Here is a 15,561-nt window from a genome sequence, read left to right on the forward strand (position 1 = left end):
TATAATTTAGTAGTGTAGTTTATCCAAATTTTTATGTATTAAACTATTTAATAATATATATATTCACATTTAAAAATGTTATTATATACATATAATGATTAACATGAATATATTTTTATGTTAAATTTAAAATCTATTTAAAATTATAATATATAATTAGATGTATATGCACACAAGTAAAACTAAAATTATTAAAGATGGTTTATTAAAGATTTCCGTCAAAATTTTAATGTTCATATTTATTTAAAATTATATTTTAAAAACAATTACACATACTTGTTAAATTAATATATTTAATTAAAACTATGAACTAAAGATTTCAGTAGTTAAAAGAATAGTCGTTATTATTAAATGTCTTATTTCAAATACAAACGTTTGTTGTGAAATTTTTAAGAATCTTTCGATTGTAATCATTTTAGATTAATCAAAGAGAAAGAAATTCTATTATCAGTTATTATTATTATTAGTTCAATTTTTTTAAGATTTTATTGTTTTTAAAAAATCTGTATTTATTTAGGAAGTCAGTGTTTGCATTTCATATTTTATTTATTCATTTTTCTCGGAACCCAATGGATTTAGAAAAAATAACAAATCCAGGAAGGAGAAAAAATGGGACAATAAATCTCCAAAGCTTAACATCCGATTTCTTAACACTCTCTTAATTAGTAAGCAAAGATTCAACTCAACTCAATTCGTTTTTTTAATATTTTTGTGCTTTGCTTAGCGTCCAGGTTTTCCTCCTATACATTAAGCCTTCTGTAGATTCGGTTTCAGCAGCTCTCTTCAGCATTCGGGTTAGCTTTCTTTATTTATTTTCCTTTGATTTTAGTTTTCTTTTGGTTCATTACTTTTTATTTCTGGAAAAGTAACGAAATCGTTTTTTTCGCTGTGGTTTTTGTTTTCTTTTTACTTTGTTTATTTGGGATTCAAATTTTAAACCAAATCTGCCCTTTTTATTAGATTTTTCTTGGCTAATTTGGATGTTTCGTATCATTTTAAATTCTGGTTACTTGTTTCCCCTCTCTTTACAGCAGTTTTGAGATCCAGATTTGTAGCTAATTGGAAAATTTGAAAATAATTTTTTTGCTGATTGGATTTAGGGCTACTTATTGTTTAATCTATTATTTCAGTTTTGAGGATTTTGATATTATTTTTCCCCCTTTGTTGCCTTTTAAAAATATTTTCAGGATTGAAGAAGAATTTAGTGCAAATTTTTGCCTGTAATTAATTAGGTCCAGCACTGTGAGAAGGCGGCTTCATCATGGGGATGTTGGCGATAGAAAGAATGAAAATTATGAGACATCAGGACTGGATGGTTTAGATGAACCTTTGTTAGGGAATCATGATTATGATGACAAACATTCTGAGGTGATTATTTCGTTATTTTTGCCAATTATACCTGTTTGGAAGAGAAGGGATAGAGTATTGTAAATGTTTAGTTTGATTTGATATAGGGGAAGATGACAGAGGAAATTTGGGATGACGAACAAAAGAAGGAACAGTTGCATTGGACACTTTTGTTCTCGAACTTGATCGCGCAATGGGCACAGTGGATAGGTGTGGTATTATCATTGTGGTTTCTTACTTACATATGTGTGTTCTGTTGTTTATAATACATATAATTGCGTTTAACTTCGAAAGTTAGACCATTAAACTAGTCAACTACTACTTTGGTTTCTGGTTTTTAACTCTGTTTCTGCCTATGGATTTCACACCAATCGGCTCCAAATGGTTTTGAGATAAAAAAAGAAAAGGAATTTGTAGGTTGGTGGTTTTGGTATATTATACTTGCTCCACTTTATCAGGCCTCTCCTTTTAAATTTTTATTTTACCCCTTAAAATATTCTATGTTTTGTTCATTCTTTAATAGAGATATACTGGATATATACTAAAATCATAATATATGCATTATATATCTGTGTGTTTTATATTATATATATTAAATACGATTTTATATGGAAATCATGATCATGAATAATTGTAATATATGTTCTTTGTAATATTAAATTAAATATCATTAGTAAAAAAGTGAGGTGTATGTGTATGAAGCACAGATACATGGAAGTGGATATTTTTCAATATTCATTCAAGAGCAGGGAGGAGGTAGATGAACCAATCTTCGTTCCATTGTTATCTGTATTTTGTTGAGTATTTTGGTTTAGTAGAGTGGCATCCATATTATTTGGTTATGTTTTGAGTCTAATTTGAATTTAATTATATTATTGGGAAGCATTTAACATGTGTCTGGAGTCCTCCCAGTACATCACATTCTCTATGCATGTGCCAAAGATTCATACAATAAAAAGTACTGTCTTTGGGACATCTTTCTATCAGTGTAATTTATAGAAACACTTGCCCCCCCTTCCCCACACTATCTGTTTTACTCATTGGTGTTGTTTACTCATCACATGATTTTTTGCTTCTTTCCATTCTTTTAACATTATAGCAGTTTGGGTTACTGATAGTTGAATCTTTGGCTTTTTTCCAGCAAACATTGTCTTTGGATCTGGATCATTTATTGCACAATTTTTACCTCTTCATTCTAACACCCAGAATGGATCAAACCAGAAACTTATCGCGCCTACTCTTAGTCCTTTACAGGTATTATCAGCATTTCACTTTTTTCATTGTAAATCTCTGGATCTGAATAAGCTTTTTGTTTTGGGGGTTGGGAGGGGCATTTATATAGGTACATCTCTAATAATCAACATATGTTTTTCCCCCTCTGTTATTTGTTTTGTTTTTAATCTTATTTTTCATTTCGGTCATCTGTTCCTGTAGTGGGAAGAGGTAAGGAATCTTGTCCCCTCTTTTATGTATCCAAGAGGGGTTCGTTCAGCTAGGATTTATCAGTTTATATCCTAAGGTCTTGAAGCTTCTGCTTATGTGCCCATGGCCGTAATACGACATATTAGCTCTAGTCATAGGGAAACTGACAAGTGTCATTGGGGCTGAAAGAGAAATTCGTTTGAGTTTTTAAGTTTATTCTAAGAATCTGCTTCGTAATATTTGGAACTCACGGGTAGGAAGATCCTTTCTTGTAGATTTTATTGCAAAAGAGTCGAGTCGGAAAATAGCACAAGTTTTATGTGCTTAGGTTATTTTGTGTTTGTCTTTGAAAAGAGCAAAAGACCTTGTTGTCACTGACCATCATGTTGACTTTATTATTACTAATTCGTTGTGTATTGATGTTTCCATATTGTGTTCTCATAGGAAGCAAGGCTGAGAAATCTACAGCAAAGACTGGGAGTCCCATTTGATGGATCTCGGTTGGATCATCAAGTAGGTTTCACTATAATCAATATTTATATGTTTTAATCCTTTGTTTTTCCCATGTTTTTGTTAATTCATTTCTATGAATTAGAGTATGCATGGGACACTTTTTAATTAAAAGAATTTGCCAATTTCATCAAATTTCTTTCATAAGCTAGCCACCCCCCATCAATACCAAATACATGCACGAGTTAGAAGTTCCTATATATCATTATATGGTTGCTGATGACTTCTTTTTTCTTTCCTTTGGCTTTTAGGATGCTCTGAAGCAGTTGTGGAGATTGGCTTACCCTAACAGGGAGCTTCCATCTCTTAAATCAGAGCTTTGGAAGGAAATGGGATGGCAAGGCCCAGACCCTTCAACAGATTTCCGGTATGCCAAGAATTTTGCCTTGACTGTTTACCTTGCACCCTTTTCTCTCCCTGACGTGTATGCTTATTCTTGGTTGTTTCAATGTTGTTCTAAGGGGTGGAGGATTCATATCATTGGAGAATCTCATCTTTTTTGCTAAGAAATATCCGGTTTGTTTCCTTTTCCATAAATTGCACGGACTACGTTTCTTTTTATTATGATCTATTATATGATAAAGGGTTCCTTGCTTATTTCCTTATATTTACATGTGCCAAACAATTATTTTATTCATCAGCATGAAATATAGCCATGGTTAATCAAACTCTGATTTGGTCTTTTATTCGAACAGGAATCTTTCCAGAGGTTGTTACACAAACAAGATGGAAACCGAGCTGATTGGGAATATCCATTTGCTGTAGCTGGTATCAACATTTCATTCATGTTGATACAGATGTTGGATCTGCAATCAGGTAATGCAAATTCAGGACTGGTTAAATATTGAATGGTTGAAATAATTTTTTTTAAAAAAAAAAAACCCCTTATACCAGTTTCCACATTTTGCAGATATTCCCTTATTTCTCTTTTTTTCTTAGATAGGATATGTCCCTATACTTTTGATTATATCCAAACAAGCCCTCTACCTTTTAACATATACTGAAATAAGTTGTTTATCTTTTTACTTGTATCTAAATAAGCTTCTAAACTTAAATTTATATATAAATAAACCTTAGCATAAATCATCATCTCCTTTGAAACAAGGGTTTAATTAGGTACAAATCAAGATAAGGTGTATCTGGGTATAATAAAAGTATTGGAGCTTGTTTATAAAAGAAGTAATTGTAGTTTGAAGGCTTTTTCAATATTTTAGTCATAATTGTGTTGCATGCTCAATTCTGTGCAACGTCCATTGCATCGGCTGAGATTTGGCAGTACTTGCTCAAATAATTGTCATTACGTTTCTACTCACTGGAAACTCGTGTGTAACAAAGTACGTTTTCTGCCTTTTGTTCAACTCTGTTGAATTCCAATGCTATAATTATATTTTACCTGCAGGAAAACCATCTTCCATGGCTGGAATCCGATTTTTGAAACTACTTGGGGAAGATGAAATGGCATTTGATGATCTTTATTGTGTAGCCTTCCAGATGATGGATGCACAATGGCTTGTGAAACGGGCTTCGTACATGGAATTCAATGTAAGCTATTCTAACCTGTAGATCGAGCTTTCTACATTTGTAATTCCATGGTTTGCATTTATGTTTCTTGAACTATTCGTGTTCAACACCAGTATTCAATTTGACATGGATATGGGAATGCGACCTTCCTAAAACACTATGCATACATATCTGTGTCGGATTGATGCTCAAACCTAAATCAAGGACAAATTTTCGCATATATATATATATACATATACATTGCTTTTGCAGGATGTTCTGAAGTCTACAAGAACACAATTAGAACGAGATCTCTCACTCGAAGATGTATTCAGCGTGAAAGATTTACCGGCATACAATCTCTTGAGAAGGTAACGACGGTCGGAGAACAGATTTGTTTCATCATTTTAAGAACATTTGTCATACGTGGTTCCTTTGTATAGCTGTAATAGACCGATGAAAATTGGGTATAGTTCTTGTTGACTTTGGAAGGTTAGAATCTGCAAATGCCCCCATAATATGATATTGAGATTTGTATTATCAAAATTCAATATAAAAAATGTACCGTGTTAATTATATATTTAAATATTTTATTAGTTGTAATTTAAAAATAAAATATAAAAATAATTAAAATAATAGTCCATCAGAAGTAGGGATGCAGTGCAGGTGGTATGGGTTTTGTGGGGATTCTTGCCACTTCGCACCTAATTGGACGGGAATACGTACATATTTCGTGAATGGTAGGATACAAGGCTGAGAGAAAAAATTAGACCCACGAACGTTAGTATGATTTTAGCATCATCTTGTCCGTTTAATATATATAACATGCCTATTTAAAAGATAAATATTTCAAAAATTAGTTTTCATAACACTTGCAAGTGTTGATTGATTTTTGAAATTTTTGTATTTTATATTGTATTGGAAGATATTTATTGTTATTTAAATATTATGTAAATGTTCTATTTAAAAAAAATGGACTTGTATTGAAATTATTTTTTAATATCATATATATGTTGAAAATTAAAAAAAAACAAATATTTTATACTTTATAAAAAGTAATTTATATCTATTTAATTGATATTTATAAATATACTATTATATAAGGCGAATCACAAGATAAATATAACAAAAATTAAATAGATCTCGAGATCTACACGAATGGTAGAGAAAAATAATTATAATATTACGGATTGTAAAGCGAGAATGATTTTAGATTTTGTACTATTCACATCCCCGTTGGAAACATTCCAAGCGGCGACAGGAAGAGGCGATAAATAAATTGTTCCCAATACATTACATTTCCTAATTTCATTGTAAATTCCTCTTTAACAAAATGAAAACCAAAATTGAGTTGTAACAATGGAAGTAACATTAACACTGGGTTTCTTGAAACAAAACTGAATCCATCTTCTTTAAGTCTTCAAGAAGCCTCCGCAGATCCCGGGTCGTTCTTGGTAGTTTCACTGCTTTCAGCATCATTGTTCTCAACGGTTTCACTGGTCTTGGTGTTTTCATCGGCATCTGCCCCTTCTGATGAGTCTCCTTGTTCAGGCTTTGCAACTGAGCCTGCTGATACTTTAACCATCGATGGCCGTAACAGCCGGTCTCCGAGCTTGAACCCTTTCCGAAATTCTTGAAGAATGATTCCTTCTTCAAATTCAGCAGAATCCTCGCGCATAATCGCTTCATGCAACTTTTACAAGAGAAACACAATACAACTGTAAGAAAATTGTCAAAACATTGATAAGCAGTGCACGAAAAATCTAATATTCATATCATTGTATCATATCATATTACTCGTAAGCTCAACGAGTCAGCTCGAATCAATCAAGACTTGGTTTGCATTTACGCATCAAGATCTTTATGATTCACAAAAGCCCATCAAGTACTTGACTGAATGTCAAACCAACTCGATACTTCATCTGATTAAGTCAACTATCATAATGCCTATTAGCAAAGAGTATTCATGTAACAAGTACTAACTCACCATTGGATCAAAGTGATTTCCCACAGTTTCGACAGGTTCGACACCGAGTGAGCCCAAAATTTCCATAAACTGCTTGTAGATGCTCTGGTAGCTGTCATTGATTTTCTCTTCTCCCTCTGTCTCGACCTTAATTTGTGCTTTAGCTCGCTCAAAATTATCCAAAACAGGCAACAAATTTTCCAGAACCTCTCCCTTGGTATTACTTACCAATGAAAGACGCTCTCTCTCTGTTCTCTTACGAAAGTTGTCAAAGTCCGCACTAATCCTAAGAATCCGATCCTTCTCAATTGACAATTCTTCTGACAAAGAAGACATTTTCTTTTCAAGATCAACTTTCTCGTCTTCAATGGAATTTAAAAATTCTTCTATAGTGGCAACCTTCGACTCGTCATTACTAGCCAAAGCTTCTTTGTATGCTAGGAGCAATGATGGGATAACTGAAGATGGGGCATCTTCAAAATCACTACTCTCATCTCCATTGGTGTCCTCTTCAACACTGATAGCACCGTCCAAAGAGTCCTGTATATATATCCATTAGGATGAAAAATGTGGGCACAAATATGTCTCTGACACACTAATAAAAGGTAAACCACGTAAAGAAAAATATTGCAATAAAGAAATCTCTATATCACTGTATACTTGACCTATGCCAGTGATCACAAACTGTTCAATCAGGTTAAGAAACCGTATAAATCAACCCTAAAGAAATCATATCATGCAATAATAGTTGGAAATTTTTAAAGTCAAATAGTCAATCTGGACTAATTACTTTGTCAGGATTTTTTGTTTTGTGTGTGTGGGGGGGGGGGAATAGAAGAGTTCAAGGACTAAAATCCATTTACCACTACAGAGCACCTCCAACAAGTGTCAGTTTGTAGGGAAAGTGTTGCTCTCGATTAAACTCACTACCACAAATAAGCAAGTAATATATAGCCCAGAAAAGAGAGCAAAACCAAAGAACTTGGATAAATTATTTGTAACATAGCAACCTATAATTTCCGAAAATATTGAGCCCGGAATTTATATTGTCATCAAAGTATTCAGAAGTCAAAACCATGTCTTTTTAGAATTATTCATAGGTAGCTTTGAAAGAGACGACTAGCAATTGTAACATAGTGCCAAATCACTAAAGCTATGTTACTTTCATCAGCAGAAAATAACCAGCCACCTGATTAGACTAAATTTTAATTAAAAAAAATTCCAACACGAACTGCATTGAACCAAGTAAAAATTTTGATGTTTTCAATTCAGATTTACAGCTTGCTCGTGAACTTCACCAAAGTTCTTGACCACCTTCTGATCTTTAAGGCCTAAAAGATAAAAACCTCAAGTTCATTGCTAGTTTCCTCCACTCATTCTGGTAAGTCATTCAATAAAGAGAGAAGATTTTCGATAAGAATTCCTTTGATACACAGCTAAATTCTATAAACCATTCAATTCCAAAACCCAGAAATGTTTTCCTCAATTTTAGAAGAAAAACCTAAACCTTAACCTAAAATGAAGCCAAAATAATCAAACCCAGAAGCTTGAATCCATAAAAGAAGTGCAACCTTGTTCAGCGAAAGTTAACAGTTACCTCAATTTGAGCTTCTTGTTGGGTCTCAGTGGTCTCGGTTTCACCACCATTATTAGCAAACGGAACCAACTTTACGAACCGAATAGAAGGAGTGGAGCTGAACCGGAGGACACCGGTTGTACGAGGAAATCTTTCTTTGAAGCAGACATTAAAGGGCTTTGGAGGGTTTAAGGAAGTGGGTCTTAGAGATGGAGACAGAGAAGGAGGGCGCTTAAACGGCGGCGTTTTGAGAAGAATAGCCATGGCAGGCAAATGAAAGAATCTTTGAGATGGCAGAGAGTTGAAGAGGGAAGCGGAGGAAGAGAGGCAGGGTGAGTGGAAAAATAAAGAAGATGGTGGGGATTGATACTGACCGTTGGATGATTGTTTGGTATGCAGATCGGAGGGTCGTTGAATAACCAACCTATGGAGAAAACAAAAAGAAGAAACTTCTGGGGTGATCTATAATTAGTGCGACATGAAATGATGTTAATATAATGTTATTTTTTACCTTATAATTAGTGCGACATTAAGTGATTTAATATAATATTATTTCTCTCTGTTCTATATATTATTTTTAATTGAATTAAGTTGGAATAGTTAGTGTTAATTTAATGATATAATAAAATTTATTAAGGGTTTCTATTGATTAATTGTTTATCTTTTCTTTTCATGAAAAAAATCAAGTTTTATTTTTTGATTTATGTAGTATTGATATGAATCCGGTTAAATTTAAGAATTATTTTTGATAAAATAAAATTAATATAATATTTTCAATTTTCTATTGTTTATATATATATATATATATACACACTTACTGAGTGATTACAGATAAATTATACGTAGGTATGCCGTCGGCGGCGACCGGCTCGTGCTCGCTATGACAGAGAACCAGGAACTACTGAAAATATTCGATACATACCACATTTGCTCTAATGTTTACACAAAATAATTACTGAAATAAGACCTCATAAGATTGATGAAAACTCCATACATTTGCTCAAACACAAAAGAGGGTCTCAAAACATTATAGAACGGCATTTCAGTTCCACTGTAAACAAGACTGTAACCAAATGCACGCTGCCAGTGTAAATTATGGCATGCCTTTAGCTCATTTACATTTATCAAAGTTGCACCATTTACCTCGGTAGCAAATCACTAGAGAACCCCTTAAAACAATGAATTTCAACACTTGGCCTTCAAAATTTGGAATCTATAATGTCTGTTACAAGATCATTAGCCTCAAAACTAATGCAGAAATCATCCCATTTTCAAGATATTGACGGATACAAATATGCACAAAATAAGGGAATGAGACTTGCTAGATATTTGCAGAATATCCAAATCAAAACATTCATCATCAAATCCACTACATATATATGTCTCACCTTCAAATATGAGTGAAGAAGATTGCTCAAATACAGGATAGATTCTCAAAGTATTTGTAAGAAATAAACCTTTGTTCGTGTAAATGATTGAAATGGTCACGATGAGCGCCAAACTTGAGACCAGGCCCTGGATCATACACCATTTTCCATGCTACGTCACCGAAATCATAACATATTATCTTACCATCTGCCCATATCACAACCTTTGCCTCATTTTTTTTCTTGGATCCAACAAAACTCACACCGGAGAACCCGGGTGCAAACGGGTAACACCCCAAGTTCAACTCTGGAAAAACCTTCGTGGCATCGCCGAGATTCAGACGATGCTTCAAGAACCAATGTGAATAATCGCTTGACATCTGATGGACATTCAAGTCCAAGGCAATGTAAGCATGGTATGTCACTGCAAGATGTAAATTCCCATTGATCTCTCCAAAATATCTATGAATCTCAAGCTGATGGTGATCACTTGATGGCGTTGGCATCTGCATCATCTGAAAACTTCCCTTCTCATCATTGAAATACAGCGATTCATTTCCGTAACTATTCCAATGAAGCTTACCATTACAGAAGACTGCGTCCCTAAAGGCTATGCCATCGTCCGCGGCGGCCTTGAAATTGAATTCGGATACTTTCCAACAATTAGTTTCGGACGCATATATATCCATCTCAAACTCATAAGAATTTACTGACACTTCCCGAACAACGATGATCTTATAATGAGGATATTTCAGAGGATCAAAAGCCAAACTAACATAAAAATCACAAGCTTTAAAAGGGTTTCTAGGAAAAGATAGCTTCTTAAATTTCTTCGTAGTCGGATTGCAGATGAAATAGCCGGAAACAGGATCGTCCTCATCATCATCCAGGGATTCTAAAAGAAACAATCCATTACAAGATTGAATCAAGTCGAAGTTAGAGCTCGATATATAATCAAAGAAAGGGACTTTACTGTAATGTTTCAAAGGAACCACATCGAATTCAGGCGACAAAATATACTGTACTTTCAGCAAAAGTGCAGTAGGCTCGAGAAATCGATCATCATCTCGGTGTTGGTGGCGAGTGTGGGAGAGACAACTGAGGGTCTGAAATGAGAAAGAGCCATTGTTTGGAGACACACTTGAACTTGAGGAGGGATTTGCTGGTAACCTGAGGAGGAGTTGGGTTATCGAATTCAGGCGACAAATATACTGTACTTTCAGCAAAAGTGCAGTAGGCTCGAGAAATCGATCATCATCTCGGTGTTGGTGGCGAGTGTGGGAGAGACAACTGAGGGTCTGAAATGAGAAAGAGCCATTGTTTGGAGACACACTTGAACTTGAGGAGGGATTTGCTGGGTAACCTGAGGAGGAGTTGGGTTAACAAATCATGGTTGTTGCCGATCTTGTAACACCCCAACCCGTACCCGACCCGGATACGAGTCCGACGTGTCACATTGACTTTTCAAACCTTGACTCTTAAGAAAAATCCCGGGAAATTTAAAACTTTATTTAAAACAAAATACAGACTTGATCAGAGTGCTCGTACTTAATGACTTATTACATGCCAACACTTTATACATAACCAAATACATACTTTGTCAAATACTTCTGATCTGATCTTTTAGTAGTGATACTGTCTTTTCCACTTCTATTCTTTCACTTCTCGTTCTTGGTACCTACGTGTAAATCACTTACACGCTAAGTCATAGACTTAGTGAGGCATATAAAACATATAATATAACCATATATCATTTCATATAAATAAAAGAGACATACATATACAAACACTATCAATAATCATTTCCACTTACCATATACTCATCATATAACACATATAATTCATGTATGTGCATTCATATCATTGAATCACGACATATCAATATGCATGAATCTATTGTATGATAACAATATACAATCAGGTCATGCACACATGCAACTTACCTTCTTGTATCACTTTCCCTTTCATTTGTCTTTCAATTTCATTGCCCATGTATATTATTGAGAATAGAGGTATGTGAGTACATTGAGGTTGTGCACTAATGCTGTCACCACAGCTCGTATAAATGTCCCGAAGGACCTATCCAGAGGTCCTAAAGATCCTCGGTAACTATCCAGAGGTCATAAAGATCCTCGGTAACTGTCCATAGGTCCCGAAGAACCTAGGTAAACTGTCCATATGTTCCTTAGAACATAGGTAAACCCTCGACTCTTGGCATGCAACTATACCTATAGCTCTCGTATCATATACTATGGGCATTTATTTATACATTTCATATCACTTGTTCTTTCTCTTCTGTCACATATCACATGTATGTGTAACCATATATCTCATATCATATCACATGTATTATATATATACATGTATTCATGTAAATCATTTCATGTAATTCATATCACGTATATCACATGTGCATATAAGCTTATAGCTTCTTTCACATATACATGTAGTCACATAGCTTTCTTTCATGTAACCATGCATGTCATGTCAAATAACATATATCATATGTTGCATTTTCACTTAAGCATATAAAATCATATAACATAGCATCCATCTATTTCTATGTATTAATGCATACATGGTAATCACATAACAATTTAGAAGTTACTTCTTACCATAGTAACTCCATCACTGGCTCATCACAAGCCAATGTTAATTCAATAAAATAAGTACAAAATAAATTGCACTCACCTTAGCTTTGCTTTGATTCGATTCTAATTCCTCAATTGTCCTGAAACGGATCACTTTCTATCTCTACATAACAATACACAGATTCATATCAATATTCCAATTGATATATTCTAAACTGTCACTTCTTAAGCTTTTATTTTAAAAGGATGCATCGATGCATTATCTATGCATCGATGCATCAAAGGCATTCGATGTTCTTCTTTAAAGAAATGCATCGATGCACTTAGAATGTGCATCGATGCACCTTGTCCAGAAATTGTATTTCAAGCCCGAAATTCATCAATTCTTCATTCAATTCTTCTATTTTAATCCCCTATTATGACTTTAAACTCAACTATCATTATTGAACAACTTATGTCCATATAATCATATTTATCTTCTATATTCATCAAGATTCTTAAAATTAAGAATCTTACTAAACTTTCAAATTTGTTATAAATCTTTTCTAACTTCATAAATCTCTTATTCTTCTTGATGACAAGTCAAATTCCATCTTAAAAATCTTATTAACTCTTTTCCAAATTTCCTTTACAAACCCATTTTCTTTAATCTTTCATAACTTCTTTATCTTTCAATTTTAAGATAACCTAAGCTTCCTTAAGCTTAGTTATTATCTAATGATCAAAACCCAACCATAATTTAGCAAATAATCAACTAACAAAGAAACTCACCTTTGCAAGCTTGGCTCTTCACGTTTGAGAGAAGATGAAGATGAAGAAGATAAGTCTAAAAACTATCTCATACCTCTCATATATTATAATACCCATTATTAATATTTAATATTATCTTTGTTCAATGACCATTTTGCCCTTCATCTACTTTAATAATTACTAACAACTTTTAGGAATTATTTCCAAATAAATCATTGAATTATTCCATTCTTCTACTTAATTCATCAAATTCTTAAACTTTACAATTTAGCCACTAACCCCTAGTTTGGGATGTTATAATTCTCCCCTCCTTAGAAAATTCGTCCTCGAATTTCATTTTATAACAATATGAAGCAATCCTTATATACAGTCCTCTTTTATTACTCAATACATATCTCTTTCACTCATGCTATAAATAATCTAACACCACTTATAACGCTTATCTTACTTGATTCTTTAAACTCTATCATTCTCATATCTTTCTCTATTTATTCCTCATTATCAAGATTTCCTTATAGCATAACTAAACCATATTTTTCTCATGTTCATACGCTATTTAATCCACTCAAGTAACCACAAATCTTATTTACCTGAACACTATACCTTAATGGGTTTATATCAATAAAACTACTACAATTAACTTATAACTAAAATTAGTACTTCTCTCATCAATTTACTGTTCATATGTAATTATGCTAGCCTAAATCAACCAATATCATAACGCATTTACTATACAACCGAAAAATACCTGCTAATAATTATGGGTCCTCACAGTCTTCATTATCATTAAGATTATATATTCTAGCAGTGGAGCGCATCTCCTGTTGAGTAGAAGATTCTATTTGATTTCTTTCTCTACCTCTACCCCTATCTCTTTGAGACATCAAAACAGATCGTTCCGATTGTGCAAGCTCTCTGTCCTTCAATGGACAATCTCTCATGAAATGTCCTATTTCCCCATATCGGAAACAAGCTCCATATTTTAATTCTACACATCCCACCATGATATCTTCCACAATTCTGACAATGTCTCAATTGTGCTATTCTATCACCAGACTCTACAAATTGAGTCTGTCTATCTCTCATCTGACTTGATCCTCTAGCGGAGGATGTCATCGACTCTGACCGTGCTTGAGATCGAAAACCAGAATCTCTACTTCTTTTGGGTGATACTAAACTCGATGAAGGCCCCGTTCTTTTAAAAGATTGAACTCTTTGATCCCCATAACGTTCATTCTGAGCTCTTTCAAGAGCTTTTGCACGATTCACTACCTCTTGAAACGAGGACAGATTTAACACAATCAACATCTCCTTTAATCTCGGGCGTAAGCCCTCCACAAACCATTCGCATGCAATCTTTTTCTGTTGGAACTAACTCAGCCGCAAAACGACTCAACTTATTGAATTCACACTCATATTCATATATAGTGTGATCCAATTGCTTCAGATTCAAGAATTCTTGTTTCATTTGCTTGATGAACTGGTCTCCTATATACTTGTGTTTGAACTCTTCTAAAAACAAGAACCAGGTCACTTGGTCACTTGTCATTCTTAGAGTAACGTTCGTCCACCATATTCTTGCTTGTCTACGAAGCAAGGAGACTACTCCGTCTAACTTTTCCATATCAGAACAATGAAGTCCATCTAGCATAATCTTTACGTCATTGAGCCAAAAGTCCGCTTCAACAGGACTCTCCTCAACTTCACCTTTGAATTCAGGAGCTCCTAATCCTTTTAAATCTTTTGCTATATTCCTTCTCGGAGTGGAAGGAGCAGGAGATTGGAAACGTATCAACACCGCGTCTAACGTTCTAAAGAAAACGTCTTGGTCTTGCACAGGCACTCCAGAAAGTGTCTGTCCTTCACCTTGCCTGGCCAGGGCAGGTGAATTACTACCTTCATCTATCATTTCCCGCTACGTCTCGGGAGTTGTCTTGTCCAGACATCTAATAAAATATAATCATATCATTCTATTAGCAAAACAGTATACTTACTTTCTATCAGATCAGAAGTTTTCACTATTTCGTTGGCATGTATACTTTTTAAAACACTTTTGACTTCATTTTTAGCCTAGAATCGGCTAAACCGTAGCTCTGATACCATTAAATGTAACACCCCAACCCGTACCCGACCCGGATACGAGTCCGACGTGTCACATTGACTTTTCAAACCTTGACTCTTAAGAAAAATCCCGGGAAATTTAAAACTTTATTTAAAACAAAATACAGACTTGATCAGAGTGCTCGTACTTAATGACTTATTACATGCCAACACTTTATACATAACCAAATACATACTTTGTCAAATACTTCTGATCTGATCTTTTAGTAGTGATACTGTCTTTTCCACTTCTATTCTTTCACTTCTCGTTCTTGGTACCTACGTGTAAATCACTTACACGCTAAGTCATAGACTTAGTGAGGCATATAAAACATATAATATAACCATATATCATTTCATATAAATAAAAGACATACATATACAAACACTATCAATAATCATTTCCACTTACCATATACTCATCATATAACA

General features: G+C 34.0%; 3 protein-coding genes across 3 annotated transcripts; 1 reads left to right on the forward strand and 2 right to left on the reverse strand.

Moving 5' to 3' along the window:
* Positions 1 to 1,224: 1,224 nt before the first annotated feature.
* LOC120123574 (ELMO domain-containing protein A-like) lies at positions 1,225 to 5,302 on the forward strand (the record flags this gene model as incomplete). Its single annotated transcript, XM_039142424.1, has 9 exons — positions 1,225 to 1,368; positions 1,455 to 1,557; positions 2,489 to 2,601; positions 3,214 to 3,282; positions 3,531 to 3,646; positions 3,741 to 3,795; positions 3,975 to 4,095; positions 4,679 to 4,821; positions 5,053 to 5,302. Coding segments are annotated over 9 exons (966 nt in total), but the record flags the coding sequence as incomplete, so codon positions are not given.
* A 756-nt stretch (positions 5,303 to 6,058) lies between these two features.
* Positions 6,059 to 8,621, reverse strand: LOC120123585 (protein GrpE-like). Its single transcript, XM_039142433.1, has 3 exons — positions 8,343 to 8,621; positions 6,767 to 7,285; positions 6,059 to 6,472 (listed from the first exon to the last, which is right to left on the reverse strand). Exons 1-3 carry the CDS (start codon positions 8,583 to 8,585, stop codon positions 6,200 to 6,202), a joined length of 1,035 nt encoding a protein of 344 aa, XP_038998364.1. The 5' UTR covers positions 8,586 to 8,621; the 3' UTR covers positions 6,059 to 6,199.
* Positions 8,622 to 9,735: 1,114 nt separating this feature from the next.
* On the reverse strand, positions 9,736 to 13,970 carry LOC120120715 (F-box protein At5g07610-like). Its single transcript, XM_039140272.1, has 2 exons — positions 13,802 to 13,970; positions 9,736 to 11,051 (listed from the first exon to the last, which is right to left on the reverse strand). The coding sequence occupies exons 1-2, from the start codon at positions 13,968 to 13,970 to the stop codon at positions 9,736 to 9,738; spliced, it is 1,485 nt and encodes a 494-aa protein (XP_038996203.1).
* Between the last annotated feature and the right edge of the window lie 1,591 nt (positions 13,971 to 15,561).

Source organism: Hibiscus syriacus, unplaced genomic scaffold, assembly GCF_006381635.1.
Source record: "Hibiscus syriacus cultivar Baekdansim isolate YM2019G1 unplaced genomic scaffold, ASM638163v2 tig00001120_pilon, whole genome shotgun sequence".
NCBI classification, from domain to species: Eukaryota; Viridiplantae; Streptophyta; class Magnoliopsida; order Malvales; family Malvaceae; genus Hibiscus; species Hibiscus syriacus.

Excerpts from the sequence above, each read along its gene's own strand:
- LOC120120715 (XM_039140272.1), bottom strand. The coding sequence starts at position 13,970 with ATGAGAGATTGTCCATTGAAGGACAGAGAGCTTGCACAATCGGAACGA. Across the intron at positions 11,052-13,801 it reads TCTTAATGATAATGAAGACT|GTTACCCAGCAAATCCCTCC; the intron begins GTGAGGACCCAT and ends ACTCCTCCTCAG.
- LOC120123585 (XM_039142433.1), bottom strand. The coding sequence starts at position 8,585 with ATGGCTATTCTTCTCAAAACGCCGCCGTTTAAGCGCCCTCCTTCTCTG. Across the intron at positions 7,286-8,342 it reads AACAAGAAGCTCAAATTGAG|GACTCTTTGGACGGTGCTAT; the intron begins GTAACTGTTAAC and ends ATATATATACAG. Across the intron at positions 6,473-6,766 it reads GAAATCACTTTGATCCAATG|TTGCATGAAGCGATTATGCG; the intron begins GTGAGTTAGTAC and ends CTCTTGTAAAAG.